Here is a 15103-nt window from a genome sequence, read left to right as displayed (position 1 = left end):
AAAACAGCCATGTCTCCTCAGTCCTTGGCAGCTCAGGGGGCAGGTCTCAAAAGTCCAGGGCAATTCAAAGTGGCCCCCAGCAATTCTCTCAGTCTCTCTCTGCCTCCAGGAGGTACTGCTTCCAAAAAGTTCTTCTGCCTCTCTCTTGTCTCTCCAAATCTACATCACCAGCTCCTCCCAGTTCAGGACTTTCTTTTCACATCAACAAGCCCATCCCACAGGTGGGATTAACAAGCTCTGGGTTTTAACACAATCAGTTTGAAAACCAAGCCAATACAGGGGGAACTTTATATTCCATTACTATCACAGGAATCTACACTCATCACTAGATTTCCTGACCATCTGGACCTGCCCATGCCCCTGCTTACCAGTGTAGTTTCCATACACTTACTCCCCCTCTCAATCCCATACACTGTACGAATAGGGTTTCATATGTGACTTGTCTTCAACTTCTCTTTCTAGATGAATTTTATACTACTCCCCTTCACATACTCTGGACTCTAGCCCAACTAGCCTTCTTGCTATTTCCTTCTCCCATTTCTGTGCCTATGTAGAGGGTGTCTTCAATTCCTGAAATGTTCAGGTTCCTTCACTCCTATTTTTTAGAACCTCTACTCAATCTTAGTTCCAGTGCCACTTCCTACATAAGGCCTTTCCAACATCCTCCACCCCTTCTCAGTTGCTGTTATGTCATTTGTGGCCTTTAAAACTACTGTTTTAAACAGTAGTTTAATCTCAGTGGTGGAAACAGGATCCTGCAAGAGGTTTAGAGATAATGCAAACTCCTCCAGGGTAAGGACTACCTCTTGTTTTGCTTGTATTTGTATATCCAGTGCTTCGCACAATGCCTAAATGCTGGTTATCTGACAAAAAATTTATTTCTACCTTATTAGTTTATAGTTGAAGAACATAGAGGCTAAATGAGGTGAAATGACTTGTTTAAATTCACACAAGCAGTGAGATTTGAAACCATGTCTTCTGACTTCATATCTAATCCTCTAAATTCCTATATACCAATCACAAACAGTATCAGAAGGCCACTGCAGGCTACCTAAAAGGATCTGAAAACTTCATGATACAGTGAAAGGACACTGCACTTGGAGTTAGGAGATCCAAATTAATTCCTGGCTGTGTTATGTATTACCTGTGTGACCTTGGGCAAGCAGCTACAGCATGAATTTTCCCATGTTAAAAGATGAACCAAAAAAAAAAAAAAAAAAAGACTACATGACTTTACAATGTATTCATGGAGAAATAGTTAAAGAACTGGCCGTGTAACCTTGAGCAAGTTACTTCACCCCGATTGCTTAAAAAGAAATAGTTAAAGAAGCAGCAGAATCTTGTCTGCCATCTCCCTCTATCACACCATACTGCCTCACTGAAGGGCACTGACTTACAGGTACTTTTGTTAATCAAATTTAAGTGATGAAAATAATGAAATCAATAAAGCTTTTTCCTAACATAGTTTCCATTTAAATCAAACTGCTCTAGACCTCAGTTCTTCATTTGTAAAATGAAAGCGTTGGACTATTTGATTTCTGAGATTTCTTCTGGCTCTATAATACTATTTATATAAAAGAATATATGGCAGTGTCTGCAAATTTGCAGTTTCTTTGACATATGTCTTTGACATCATGTGACTACTGCCAGATTCCGGGACATGGTAATAATCTAACTAGTCCTGCTGCTACCAGTCTATTTTCTTAAATCCATGATGTAGCTAGCAAGTCAACCTTACTAAAACTTCATTTCACAAATAAAGGGTCAGAGAAATAAAATAACATGACCAAAATGGCATTCATGAAAGTGGCAGAATTGGGAATTTAAGCCAGATCTTATTTGTTAGTAGAATGTTCTTTAAATACATCAACTCTCAGCTTTTCAACTTTTTGTTCCATCTCTCTGTTCTTCTCAAAATTATCCTCTCTAGATCTATCATCCATGTTAGGTTAAATGTTCCATTAGGGTATGAATGCTTTTAATTATTTTTGTATCTCTTTACTTCACCTGCACTTTGGACCTGAAATAGTGCTTGGCCCATAGAAAGCACTTGACACATGACTTGTGAATAAAAGAATGAAAGCATGTCCCTCTCCTATGCCCTCAAGTTTCCATCTGTCCATCTTTTCTTCTCAGAATTTGTCTAACCTCTTCCTTTCCAATCCTCCATCCCAAGCCTACTACAGGCTACTTCAGATCACAGGAATAAACTTCTCTCTGGTTTCACTGTTAACAGCCTACTCCCTCAAAACCTATCCTGCATACAACTGATAAGTTAATTTATTAAAATACTTATTTTAACATGCTGTGCCTTCCTTGGACACAGAAGCCATTTAATAGCTATCCATTCACTACAAAAATGAGAAATTCCTACATGTAAATCTTATTTGAGGGGGAAGGCAAGGCAATTGGGGTTAAATTACTTGCCCAAGGTCACACAGCTAGTAAATGTGTCGAGTGTCTGATGCCACATTAGAACTCAGGTCCTCCTGACTCTAGGGGTGGTGTTCTTTGCCACCTAGCGGCCCCACTTACATGGAAGTCTTAAAATTTACTTTTCTTTTTTAATATACTGCCTTCATTTCCAAATGTATTTGTCCTTAACTCAGGAAGATGCCCTTTGTTATATCAAAGAATAAAAAATGGGGGAAAACCTTTTTAAGACCCAGGGAAACTGGGTGCAAATCCCACCTGAGTTATTTACTAGCAGTTTGATATAAAACAAATCGTTTGATAACTGACCTCACTTTTCTCATCTATAAAATGAGAAACATATAACTACATAATATCTGAGGTCCCTTCAAACTCTAATTCTTTGATTCTCTTGATTGAATCCCTTAATCTAACTGATTAAGCAAGACATTATACCTAAGGTTACACGATCATCATGTCTTACTTGTTGCAAAGACAAAAGGGGGAATAACATTTTTTTTAATTCTGTTCCAGGCACAAGCATGGTTGACATGACTGAAGAAAGTTGCTTCTCTTTTCTTTTCTTTCCATTTATTTTGTTGTAGTGATTGTGAAAAATTTTCTTTATTCTATTTACTTGGCTCTGAATCAGTTCATTTAAGCCTTCCCATATTTCCCCAAATTCATGCTAATTATTTGATGTAGAAGTAATACTCCATTATATTGTATATGCCAATTTGCTTAGCCATTCTCCAGTCAACATGTATTTTTCTAGGTTTCTTTTTTTGCTACCACATAAAGTGTCATCATGAATAGTGGTGGTGTTTTTTTGTTTTTTTACCTTGATGACTATGTTTAATGTTGGGATTTCTTGGTCAAAGTGTATGAACATTTCTGTCACTTTATTTTTTACATAATTTCAAATTGTGCTCCAGAAAAATTAGATCGATTAACAGCTCCACCAGCAGGATACTGGTTTATTTGTCTCCAGCCTCCCCAACAGTGACTATTAGTGAAAACATGTCTCATCTATTCTATTTATCTCAGCAAATTTTAAAAAAAAATTTTTCTATTTTTAGTTTTCAACATTTACTTCCATAAGATTTTGAATTCCAAATTCTCTCTCCCTCACCTCCCCCACCACAAGATGGCGTGCAATCTCATATAGCCTCTACATATACAGTCATACTAAACATATTTTCATATCAGTCATGTTGTAAAGAAGAATTAGAACCCATAGGAGGAACCATGAGAAAGAAACAAAAAAAGGAAAAATAGTATGCTTAGACCTGCATCAGACTCCAAAGTTCTTTCTCTGGATATGGATAGAATTTCTATTATGAGTCTTTCGGGGTCCTAGATCCTTGCATTGCTAAGAAGGGGCAAAGTCTATCAAAGTTAATCATGGAACAATGTTGCTGTTACTGTGTACAATGTTCTCTTAGTTCTGTTTACTTTATTCAGCATCAGTTCATATGAGTCCATGTTTTTCTGAAGTCCAGCTAATGCAACTTTTCTTATGGAAGAACAGTATTCCATTACATTCATATGCCACAACTTCTTCAGCTATACCCCAATTGATTGGTATCTCCTCAATTTCCAATTCTTGGCTACCACAAAAAGTCAGCTAAACTTCTTGAGAAAACATTTCACATCGAGTATATCGCCTTCTTCTCTCATTTGCTACCAAACCCTCTACAATGTGGCTTTTCACCTCATCATTCAACTAAAATTGTCCTCTCCAGTTACCAATGATCTCTTAAGCGGCCAAATATAATGACCTTTTTCTAATACATATCCTTTGTGGCTTCTCTGCAGCACTGGGCACCCTTTCTTGCGGGATACTTTCTCTTTTCTAGGCTTCTGTGACTGTTCTCTCCTAGATCTCTGCTCTTAGCTAGCTTCTCTCAATCTTTGTTGGATATTCAAATAAGAAATACTGACAAACCAGGAGTGGCTCCAAAGGCTCTATACAGGACCCTTTCTCTTATCCCTTTATACTATCTCATTGGGTAATCTCACCAGTGACTTAAAATTATAATCTCTAAGCAGATTATTCCCAGACCTTGTCACTCTCCTAAGCTACAAGTCTGCATCACCAATTACAACTTGGACATCCTAAACCAGATGACTCAAAGGAATCTCAAAAGTGTGTATATGGTGGGGTGGAGTGTATAGTGAGAGGGGATGATGTGGTAGGATTTATACTTCAGGAAAATTACTTTAGTGGGTGAATGGAAGATGGGTTGAGTAGGAAGAAACCACCAACATGTGTAAGTAAGACAACAAGTAGGACACATATATTACAACAAGTAAGATAGACCCACCAACATGCTATTACAGCAGTCCAGGGATGAGGGCATGAGGGCCTGCGATATAATGGTAGCAGGGTCAGAGGAGAGAAGGGGGTATATTGGAGGGATGTTGCAAAGATGAAATTGACAGGCCTTGGCAACAGTTTCGATATAGGGGGTGAGAGACACTGAAAAATACCGGATGACTCCTAGGTTGTGAGCAGAGGGGAAAAAGAGAATAGTGATACTCTCTACAGTAATGAAGTTTGAATGAGGGAGAATTTAGGGGGAAAGTTTTGAACATTTTGAATTTAAAATGTCTATGAGACTTCTAGTTTGAGATGTCTGAAAGGCAGCTGGAGATAAGAGATTGGAAGTTGGTAGAAACATTGGGGCAAGATAGGTAGATTTGTAAATTGTCAACATTTTATCAACTTTTGTCAAATTTTATCAATTTGTCAACAAATTATGTCAACATAAATCCACAGGAGTAGATTGGATCAACAAGCAAAATAGTAAAGAGGGAGAAGAGAAGAGGTACCAGGACAGAGCCCTGTAGTGCATCTAGACAGGTCTGACCTGTATGAAGATACAATAAAGGAGATTAAGAAGGAGTTATCTGACAGGTAGAAGGAGAATGGTAAGATAGTAGCTTAAAAACCTAAAAGGAACAAAGTAAAAAAGTTCACAGCTGAGAACAAAAGAAAACTCACAAGAGATGGATAGTTCTCAACAAAATGAGCATTATTTTTCATATAGGCTTTATTTTTCTTTTTCTCTTTTTTTTTTTCTTTTTCGAGGAGGAAGGCAGGGCAATTGGGGTTAAATGACATGCCCAAGGTCACATGGCTAGTAAATGGTAAGTGTCCAAGACTGGATTTAAACTCAGGTCCTCCTGACTCCAGGTTTTCCCCACATGAAAATTTGTTACATATTTTGAATGCTCTCATGTTCTGCTATGTACACACCATGCTTTTTTTTTCCAATATTTACGTTTATGATATGTTTTTGTTTCTTTTTCCATTCTGTATTTGAGTCTAAAATAAAATTTTGGAAAAAAAAAACCCAACAAAAATGACTTAACTTCAAGTAACTCTCCCATCTAGTAATATTTTCTTTTTGATACTGAGTACACAGCAAAGGTACCATGTATAGAGTTGGTTATAGGTCACTTGCAGTGTGACCTATAAAAGGATGGCATCCACTGTAACAATGGATACATTAGACTCTATATGAATTACTGATGAGAGTCCAGAGATAAAAAAAAATCTGAGAGAAAAAAAAACATCTGAGTTCATGGAATGTGCCTTCTTCTAGAATGCAATGGAGAAAAAAAAAAAGACCAAAAAAGAATAGAGTACCTAGAAGAAATAATTAGCAATGAGCTTCTTACTGAGCCTCCAAGGCTGCAGAGAGGTCCAGAAGAATGAGGTTTGAGAAACAGAACTGGATTTGGCAATTATAAGATCACTGAGAGGCGGCCAGGTGGCTCAGTGAGTAAGAGCACCGGCTCCAGTGTCAGGATGACCTGGGGATCAAATCCGGGCTCAGATACTTAGCACCACATCCAGAAATAACTGGTCGTGTAACCTTGAGCAAGTTACTTAACCCAGATTGTTTAAAAAAAAAAAGATTATTGATAATTTAGTTGAGAGAGCTTCAGTGGAACAACAAGGTTGGAAACTTGGGTGTGCGCACACATGTACATGTGTGAGTGTGTGTGTGAGAGAAAGAGAGAGAGAAAGGGGTGGGGGACTGAAGAAAGTAGCTGAATCTATTGTAAACAGTCTTTTAAGGCCCTTAGTCACAAGTGGCAGAAGAGATAAAGGATGATAGTACTAGGCCATGGAAGAATGAAATGAGAAAATTTTTGAGGATGGTGAAAACACTGGAATATTTGCAGAAAGTAGGGAAGGAGCTGGCAGACAGGGAGAGAATGAAGAGAAGTGATAATTAGCATGCCAGTTTAATGGGTTTGAGAGAAAACCTCAGTTTTAATTATCTATAAGTACTCCCTATCTCTAAACTCTACCCTGCTAAAAATCCTATACTATTTGAAGGAGAATCTTCTTGTTATTCCATTAACACATAATAATGATTCCCCATCTTAGTTCTTATGCTGTAAATGTCTTTCTTCTTCTACTTTAAATCTTTCCATATAGACACAACAATCCCTATATCCTCAGAGGCCTGCTCAGACTCTTCAACTCGCAGTGGTTTGATAGCACTTACTGACTTTAACACTTCATTTGGCACTATATCGCATACCAACTTGGACTTTGATATATAATGTGGGTGAGTGTGTATTTTTTCTCAACTATACTGAAAATATATGAAGAGTGAAGTCTATGTTTTATATTACAGATATGCTTCCTGCAATCTCTGTTGCAGAACCTTCTAAATTCAACAAAAAATTATTAATCTCATATTTTGTGTGAGGTCAATGGTCAAATGTATTAGTATAGATAGTAAAAAAAAATTAATTATTATAACTTTTTAAGGAGAGCATTGACATGAAAAGATATTATAGAATTATGAAATCAGGCAGGAATAAAAAATAAAAGCACAAGGACCAACCAAACTATCCACTTACCTTGAAATGAAGCTACAATGAAAATATCTTAAGTGGTTATCAAGTTTAAAATTTCGATTTAAAAAAGTTATTAGCTATAGCCTACATATGCTGGGATTTTCCTAACAAATACCAAAAGGAAGCACAATGTACAAATGCAAGGAGAAAAGAAATGACTGCACACAAGCAGGGTGAAATATACTTTTAAATAATGATAAAATAAATATAAGTAATCATATCTCATTTCGAACTTTTTCTCTACCCAAACTTCCACAACTTTTTACTTAGCCAAGAAATGGTATGTCTACTATAAAAATATTCTGTCAACTCTTTTCAAACTAAATTCTGAAATCTCTTTTCTATAGGTGGTAGAGCCTAATCAAATCTAGGGTACAAGACAACCTGAATTTTTTTAGAAATGGAAATGAATGCATGCTTTATCAGAAATTCAACATGTTGACTGAACCACATCACATTAGGGTGCTTAATAACCATTAACAATAAGCAGCAAAATTTACCCCTGGGCTACCACTTCAGCAGCTGCTACTAAGAGATTATTACCACTACCCCTGATACTGTTCATTAACAGCTCTCCACTGGCTATTAAACCCAAAGTGGGAAAAGTCTCATTGATGACTCCATTATCTTTGATGATACAGCAGAGTTTGTTATTAAAATCACTGGATACTTTTTCCCTTTTTCTTCTTATTTGTTGTTCTCATGCCATTTTCATTTTTAAGTAGCCTTGGTTTAATAACTTTGCTTAGTTGGGTCTCTTGCCAAGCATTCATTCTTTAAATTGTTTTTATCTGCCACTACTTCTGCTTTATGAGATGATAATGGTGATAATCTTCTACTGCTTGTAATTTAGTCTCCATAACATACCATACTAAATGTAAAATGTGGAATACCACTAATAAAGTGTAAACTTCTTGAGGGCAGAAGCCTTGCCCATAGTAGGCACTTAATATTTAATATTTTATATACTATAAAATAACATTTTTCTGAAACTTGATTCAAATAAGAACAAATCTATAAGATTTTAATTATTATTACATCTAAGTAAGCTAAACTTCATTAATTAAAGGTTCTTTAGCTATGTTTGCTATTATTCCCCAATCACATAAAAAGTTGCCCTTAGGCTTTGGACAGATGACAGAAAATGGCTACATGTTTAATAAGTGTATGAATAACTGCCTCATTTAGGCATCCATCCTCATCAAATTTATCCTTAGGATAGCATTTTATTTTAAAGAGAAAACAACTCCAGGGCTATAAATAGTTATTTGTATCTTTCAACTGAAATAGAGGAGAGCTATAAAATTTAAATACAGAGAGAAAATTTGAAATGTATTATGCAAAATTCTGTTAAACTAACAATTTTAATAATGAAATAGCAGACATTTATATGACACATTAAAGTTTCTAAAGCACTTTATATGTACTGTTTTTATTTGAGCCTTAAAATAAGTCTGTAAGGTAGGTAGTATAGATATTATTTCTGTTTAACAGATAAAAAACCTGAGTCTCAAAGAGATTAAGTGACTTATCTTTGGCACATATTTATCAAATAGCAGAGGCAGCATCATTGAGAAGAGTGGCTGTGATGATTGTGATGGAATACTACTGTAGTATAAGAAATGATAAACAAGATGATTTCAGAAAAACCTGGAAGACTTATATGAACTCATGCAAAATGAAGTGAGCAGAACCAGGAGAACATTATTGTACACAAATAAAAGCAATATTGCAAGAATGATCAATCATGGAAGATTTAGCTACTCTGATCAAAACAATGATCCAAGTTAACTCCAAAGGATCCATGTGTAATGGAAATGTAAATTTTAAAGATCTTCCCTGCCCCTAGGCTAATGTGCACCTGAAGCCTGGGGTGGGAGGCTTGTTTTTCAGTAGATACTTCTTGATTGGCCAGTGAGTCAATAAGGTTGTTACATTCTCTGAGCCAGGAGAAGGCTATATAAGCCCTGATGTGTAACTTTGTTTTGGGACTCACTTTGAGAAATGTTCTGTGATTTGATCTGAATTCTGGGAAGCCGTTGTTGAGAGTCCCCCGGCTTTGAAAAACCCAGAATGTGGAAACCCAGATGTTGGCTGGGTATGGATGTAATGGTTGAACAGTTTGGAAATCTGTCTACTTGATGTTTCTGTCTTGATAATTATGCCTGTATACTTTGAGGTTCAGGGTGCTGACCTTTTCTCCTGAACAAGGTAAATGATATATGTCTGACTGATTAAAGTAAGCTTGTTAACCCATTTTGAGTTGCTTTCCTTTAACAAAGCAGATCCAAGAACCTGTGGTAGCTGCAAACCCTGAGGACGCTTGGGGTGCTTGCTGCTACACCATGATAAAAAATGCCATCCACAGACAGAGAGAGAAGTAATGAACTTTCAATGTAGACTAAAACATAATTTTAAAAAATTCTTTAGCTTTATTGTTTTGTGTTTTCTTTTGCAATATGGCTAATATGGAAATAAATTTTGCATGACCTGGCATGTATAATTAAAATCAAACTGCTTACCTTCTCAAGGAGTGATGAGAGAGAATTTGTAACTCAAAATTTTAAAAAAGATTGCCAAAAAAATTTTTTACATGGAATTGGGAAATATTTAACGAAATAAAAATAATTTTTAAAAAATTTAAGTGTTAGAGGGAGGTCTTCATTACTAAGAAGTCCAGTACTACATCTTTTATTTCAGTCAATTTTATTCAATAAAATTATCCTCTCAAAAAGTAGGCAATACCTTTAATTTAATAGGATCTCCTTTAACAGTTATTTCAATTAAAGTAATGAAACTGAAATATGCCCAAAGGGTAACCAAATTGTGTATACCCTTTGATCTCACAATAGTACTACTAGGTCTATATCCCAAAGACAGCATAAAAAAGGGAAAAGGACTCACATGTACAAAAATATTTACAGCAGCAGTTTGTGTGGTGGCAAAAAATTGGAAATTCAGTGGATGCTCATCAATTGGGGAATGGTGGGAAAAAATGTGGTATATGAATAAAATGGAATACTATTGTGCTATAAGAAATGAAGAGAAATAAGATTTCTGAAAAATCTGGAAAGACTTACACGAACAATGCAAAGTGAAATGAGCAGAAACAGGAGAACACTGTGTGATGATACTATGAATGACATAGCTCTTCTCAGCAATACAATTCAAGACAATTAAAAACGACTCATAATGGAAAATACTGTCTTATATCTAGAGAAAGAATTGCACTTTTGAGTGCTGATCAAAGCATGCTATTTTCAATTTCTTTATTTTTTTGTGGTTTTTCCCTTTTGGTCTATTTCTTCTTTCACAACTGTGACTAATATGGAAATGCTTTACATGACTGAATATATATAAACTATATCAAACTGATATAGCTTATAATTTTAGGTTAAACTTATAGCCTATAATTTAAGCTTTATAACGTATCACTTTAGGAAGAGGGGAAGGAGAAAAATTTGGAACTCAAAATTTTGTAAAAATAAATGCTAAAAGTTGTTTTATATGTAATTGGAAAACATAAAATACTATTACAAAAATAAAGTAAGAAAACTATAATAATACTCACTGTAACACTGGCAACTCTGATGTAATCATTGTTGGAGAAGTTTTTTAATAGGAAAACAGAGTTCTGAGAAGAGCAGCTTCTTCAAAGATTTTTTTTATGAAATTAATCTGTTAAATAAATCTGTTAAAAAAAAGACAAAGGAACAACATATTACAACAAAAATCATTAAAGCAATGAAATATTTCTGGTAAAATTTTAAATCTTTATGGTACAAAGTAAAAAGTTAAAATGTTAGTTTGGGTTCCTTCCCAGAGCATCATTAAAGTCAACAAAATTTCCTTCATTTTTAAAACACTTATTGTCCCATTATTTTATAATTGCCATATCAGAACACTCAGTTTAAACTTTAACATTCATACTCAAATTATATTCTTTTCATAAGTCACAAAATGTGAACTCAGAAGCTCTGTCATTATTTATACCAATGTATTTTTTAACATAATAAAATTTAATGAACTCATTTATGTTCCCAATCATTTTCGGTTTAAACTTATCTTATCAATGTTCAGTAACACACCTGCCCCAAATGACTCCCATTCAGCTACTTATCAGATATAGGGAGACATATGATAAGACACCCTCTTAGCCACATGGTGGTCTATATAGTTTTCCTCTGTCTTCTAAATAAAGTCTTCTGCTATTCTAGGCAAGGTTCCCCAAAGTTAAGTCAATAATCTAAGATATCACAATTGTCAAAATATATCTTCCAAAGTAAAAACGTACCCTGAACATTTCTTGATAGCTTAGGCTTTATATCAGTCATTTCCCATCCATTTCCAAAATTAACCATCCCCCTCTTTGTGACAAAGAAAAAAATTTAAGTAAAACAAACACAGAAACCTTATCTAATGACGCACACTATATTCAAGTCATCCTTATACCTCTATGAGGGAAAAGATAGGGTTCCTCATCTCTTCTTGAGGATTTTCACTAACTGTCCCTCTTTCTAAAAAATTCAATCATATAGTTATACATGCTTTTTGGAGGGGGGAAGGCAGGGCAATTGGGGTTAAGTGACTTACTCAAGGTCACATGGCTACTAAGTATTAAGTGTCTGAGGCCAAATTTGAACTCGGGTCCTCCTAACTCCAGGGTTGGTGCTCTATTCACTTTGCCACCTAGCCACCCCAGTAATATATAGTCTTATACCATAATTTTCTTCACCCATTTCCCAAATGGCACCCACTTTGTTTTATGTCTCTGGTAACCACAAAGGGCTATTACAATTATTTTTATATTAGACCTTAGATTCTGTCTTTCATTTTCCTGATAAATATATACACATATGTTGTGTGTGTGTGTGTTCCAGTGATGAGATTCTTGGGTAAATGGGTACATATAATTTAGCTATTTTTGTTTCATAATTCCAAGTCAAAGTCTAAAACAGGTGAAACAGGACTTCATATGCAGCAATACAACCAACACAGTTCATTAATTATGAAACAAGTATCCAATGACAGAATGATGTGTTAGGAACAGCATTGCTGTCATTCAATCATTTTATTCATGTCTCCATTCGAGATTTTCTTGGCAAAGATACTGAAGTGGTTTGCCATTTCCTTCTCCGGCTCATGTAACAGATGAGGAAACTGAGGCAAACAAGGTTAATGAACTTGCCCAGGGTCACAACAGCTAGTAAGTGTCTGAGGAAAGACTGAACTCACAAAGATAAGTCTCCCTGGCTCCAGGCCAGGTACTCAATCCACTGCGCTACCTAGCTGCCCAGAAACTGCACTAGAGACCAAGAATAAAAACCTAGGACCCTCTTCTCAATTAGGTATTACAAGCTATTCTTCCTCTGGCTGATCCTAGTGCAAGTGCTTTCCAAAGCTCCATCCTTCAGTCCCCCTTTCTTATGTTTCTTTCACTCTTCATATTTCCAAACTTTAACTATTTAACTTCTAAGATTTCAACTATTAAGTAGTTCAAACATATCACTGGGACTCCAAACCCACATTTCCAATTGCCTACTAACAACAGACTACCCTTGGTCGACACCCTTACACCACACATATAATTGAATTCACTATCTTTTCACAAAAATTGATTTCTCCTCCTTCCACACTTCCTTATTTGTACCAATCATTCATTTCCCCATTTACTCGAGATAAAAATCGTTGTCACTTTTGAGTCCTAGCCCTTGCCCTCATCCCCCAAGAACTACATTTAACCAATTACAATTTAATCAACAAGAGTGTACTTCTACACCAAAGCTCTTCAAAACAGAGCCTTTGCATTTTGAATTGTTTAAGTTAACTTAATAGCATGCAGTGGTTATCTCAGTTGTTCTAGTTAAAATTCATTAGAGATGGAACAATTTTAAGATAATTATTTGAAATTTGTGTTTCTTCCTCTATAAACAACCTGCCTACTCGGGTCCTTTTCTATTAGGCATTACCTTTAAAAACTTGTATCCAATACCCTTTAGATTCTATACAACAGATTAAGTTTATGATACTACCTTTCTCTTTCTGATATTTCTTATATTTTTGCAAGATTTTATGAATATTATCTTTAAAATTTCTCTCAAATAAGTCTATTACTCAGACTGCTTCTAAATCACTTACTCACACAACTTTATCTTCCTCCAAAGCTGAGATAAATATAGTTCTAATTTTTTATCATCCAAGTTAGAATTTTCTATAGCTTATCTATGTACATATCTAAACTTCTGATTTCCAAGAATAATTATAATTATTGAAAATTAATCACCACTTTTAAAACCCTAAGTCTTGGATTCATAAAAAAAATAAATATTTATCAAGAACTGGAAATAAAATAACAAAGATAATAAAGTACCTGTCATTAAAGGAGACTAGATCCAGTCAAATTCGATTACTTGTTTTGTTTTCCTTTCATTAACTGCTATTCTTTTTCTAATTTCATTAAATGGAATTTAATTTTTTGGTGAAATTTTAATTTCACTAATTTTTTAACTAAATCAAATTTCAATTTAAGTAAATATTCATTCAGCCAGTGTGCATTTTTCTCTTTTATAAATGTGAGAAATTAAAGTACTATAAATTTCCTTCAGAGAAATGCTTTAATAGCATCCCACAGAATTTCAAAAAATGCTTTTGTTGTCTCTTTGATAATCACATGATTTTTATCATTTATTCAATAATCACTGCTATATAAGTGATTTTTAAGTTTCAAGGCAAATCTTTAAGCAAACTTCACTGCTTATTTTTCTCTTATTTTTACACTTCAGTCTTAAGACCTAAGAATTTTTTGATCACAGAAAAAACCCAAAGCAACTTACAAAATCAGAGATTGAAATACACATCAATAACAGCAGAACTTATACCAACAAAATGAGAATCCTTAAATTTATTTCTCAATTTTAAAAGTCAGCTTTATCAGACAGCATACCAGAAATTTATATTTTCCTCAGTTTTGTCATACATAGCATATCTATAAATATAGATATACGTATATACTAAAAATGTCGATATTTTTGCATTATTTATTACAGATAGCATAACATTAGAGCTACTTTTAAAGCAACTCATAACCTATTTTTCACAGAGAAATTCAGACTATTTACTTAATGTTGCAATAAGTTTTAAAATCAGTTTGATCTGCCATTCATGTTTTTGAATGTTGTTATTTATGTTGCTGAGTGAATATACATTTTCTCATTTTATTATAACTATTAACATATAAACCTAATTAAAATTTAATTGAATGCAAAAAGTATTTATTTATTAAGCAAATACTGTATTAGACACTGGGATTACAAAAACAAAAATAGCACACCTGCTCTCAAGTTTATATCCTACCGGGATAATACATGCTCAAATTTAGAATGAAAACACACACACACACACATACACACACACACAGAGCACAGAATATATACATATATACACATATATATTAAGGTGTGCGTGTGTATAGATAGCACAGGGCTCAAGGTTCCATTATTATTCAAGAGTACCAGCTGAAATCCCAGTCTTCCCTCCCACCCTTCTCCACTAAGACCTGATTAAAGGAAAATATCCAAATCTACTATAGGGATAAATATTTTCTAGCTTCCCAAACAAGCAGTCAAGGTAACAATAATGGTCACTGAGTATGGTCCTCTTTTCATTTCATGCTATAGATCATGTCAAAATACAAAGGAACACACTTAGATACAGAAAATACAATGAAGCACTGAAATAGTCCAAAAAAGCCCCACGGAAGCAAACCAATAGCAGCCTCTTTTAACATTCCAATGAAATCCTTCTCTCC

At 34.7% G+C, this 15103-nt stretch overlaps 1 protein-coding gene across 4 annotated transcripts in view; it reads right to left on the bottom strand.

The window, feature by feature from the left end:
• STAG1 (STAG1 cohesin complex component) overlaps positions 1-15103 on the bottom strand; it is a 385691-nt gene that overhangs the window by 251153 nt on the left and 119435 nt on the right. For all 4 annotated transcript variants that reach the window (XM_069063916.1, XM_069063915.1, XM_069063914.1 and 1 more), the window contains one exon: positions 10868-10987. In XM_069063916.1, the coding sequence (XP_068920017.1) occupies positions 10868-10896 (29 nt within the window). In that variant the 5' untranslated portion in view covers positions 10897-10987. The remainder of the gene's footprint in view (positions 1-10867; positions 10988-15103) is intronic.

The sequence above is a fragment of the Petaurus breviceps genome, unplaced genomic scaffold (assembly GCF_028583685.1).
Source record: "Petaurus breviceps papuanus isolate PSGF00001 unplaced genomic scaffold, PetGlider_PUasm1.0 90604, whole genome shotgun sequence".
Taxonomy (NCBI): Eukaryota; Metazoa; Chordata; class Mammalia; order Diprotodontia; family Petauridae; genus Petaurus; species Petaurus breviceps.
This window is presented reverse-complemented; position numbering and strand designations above follow the sequence as displayed.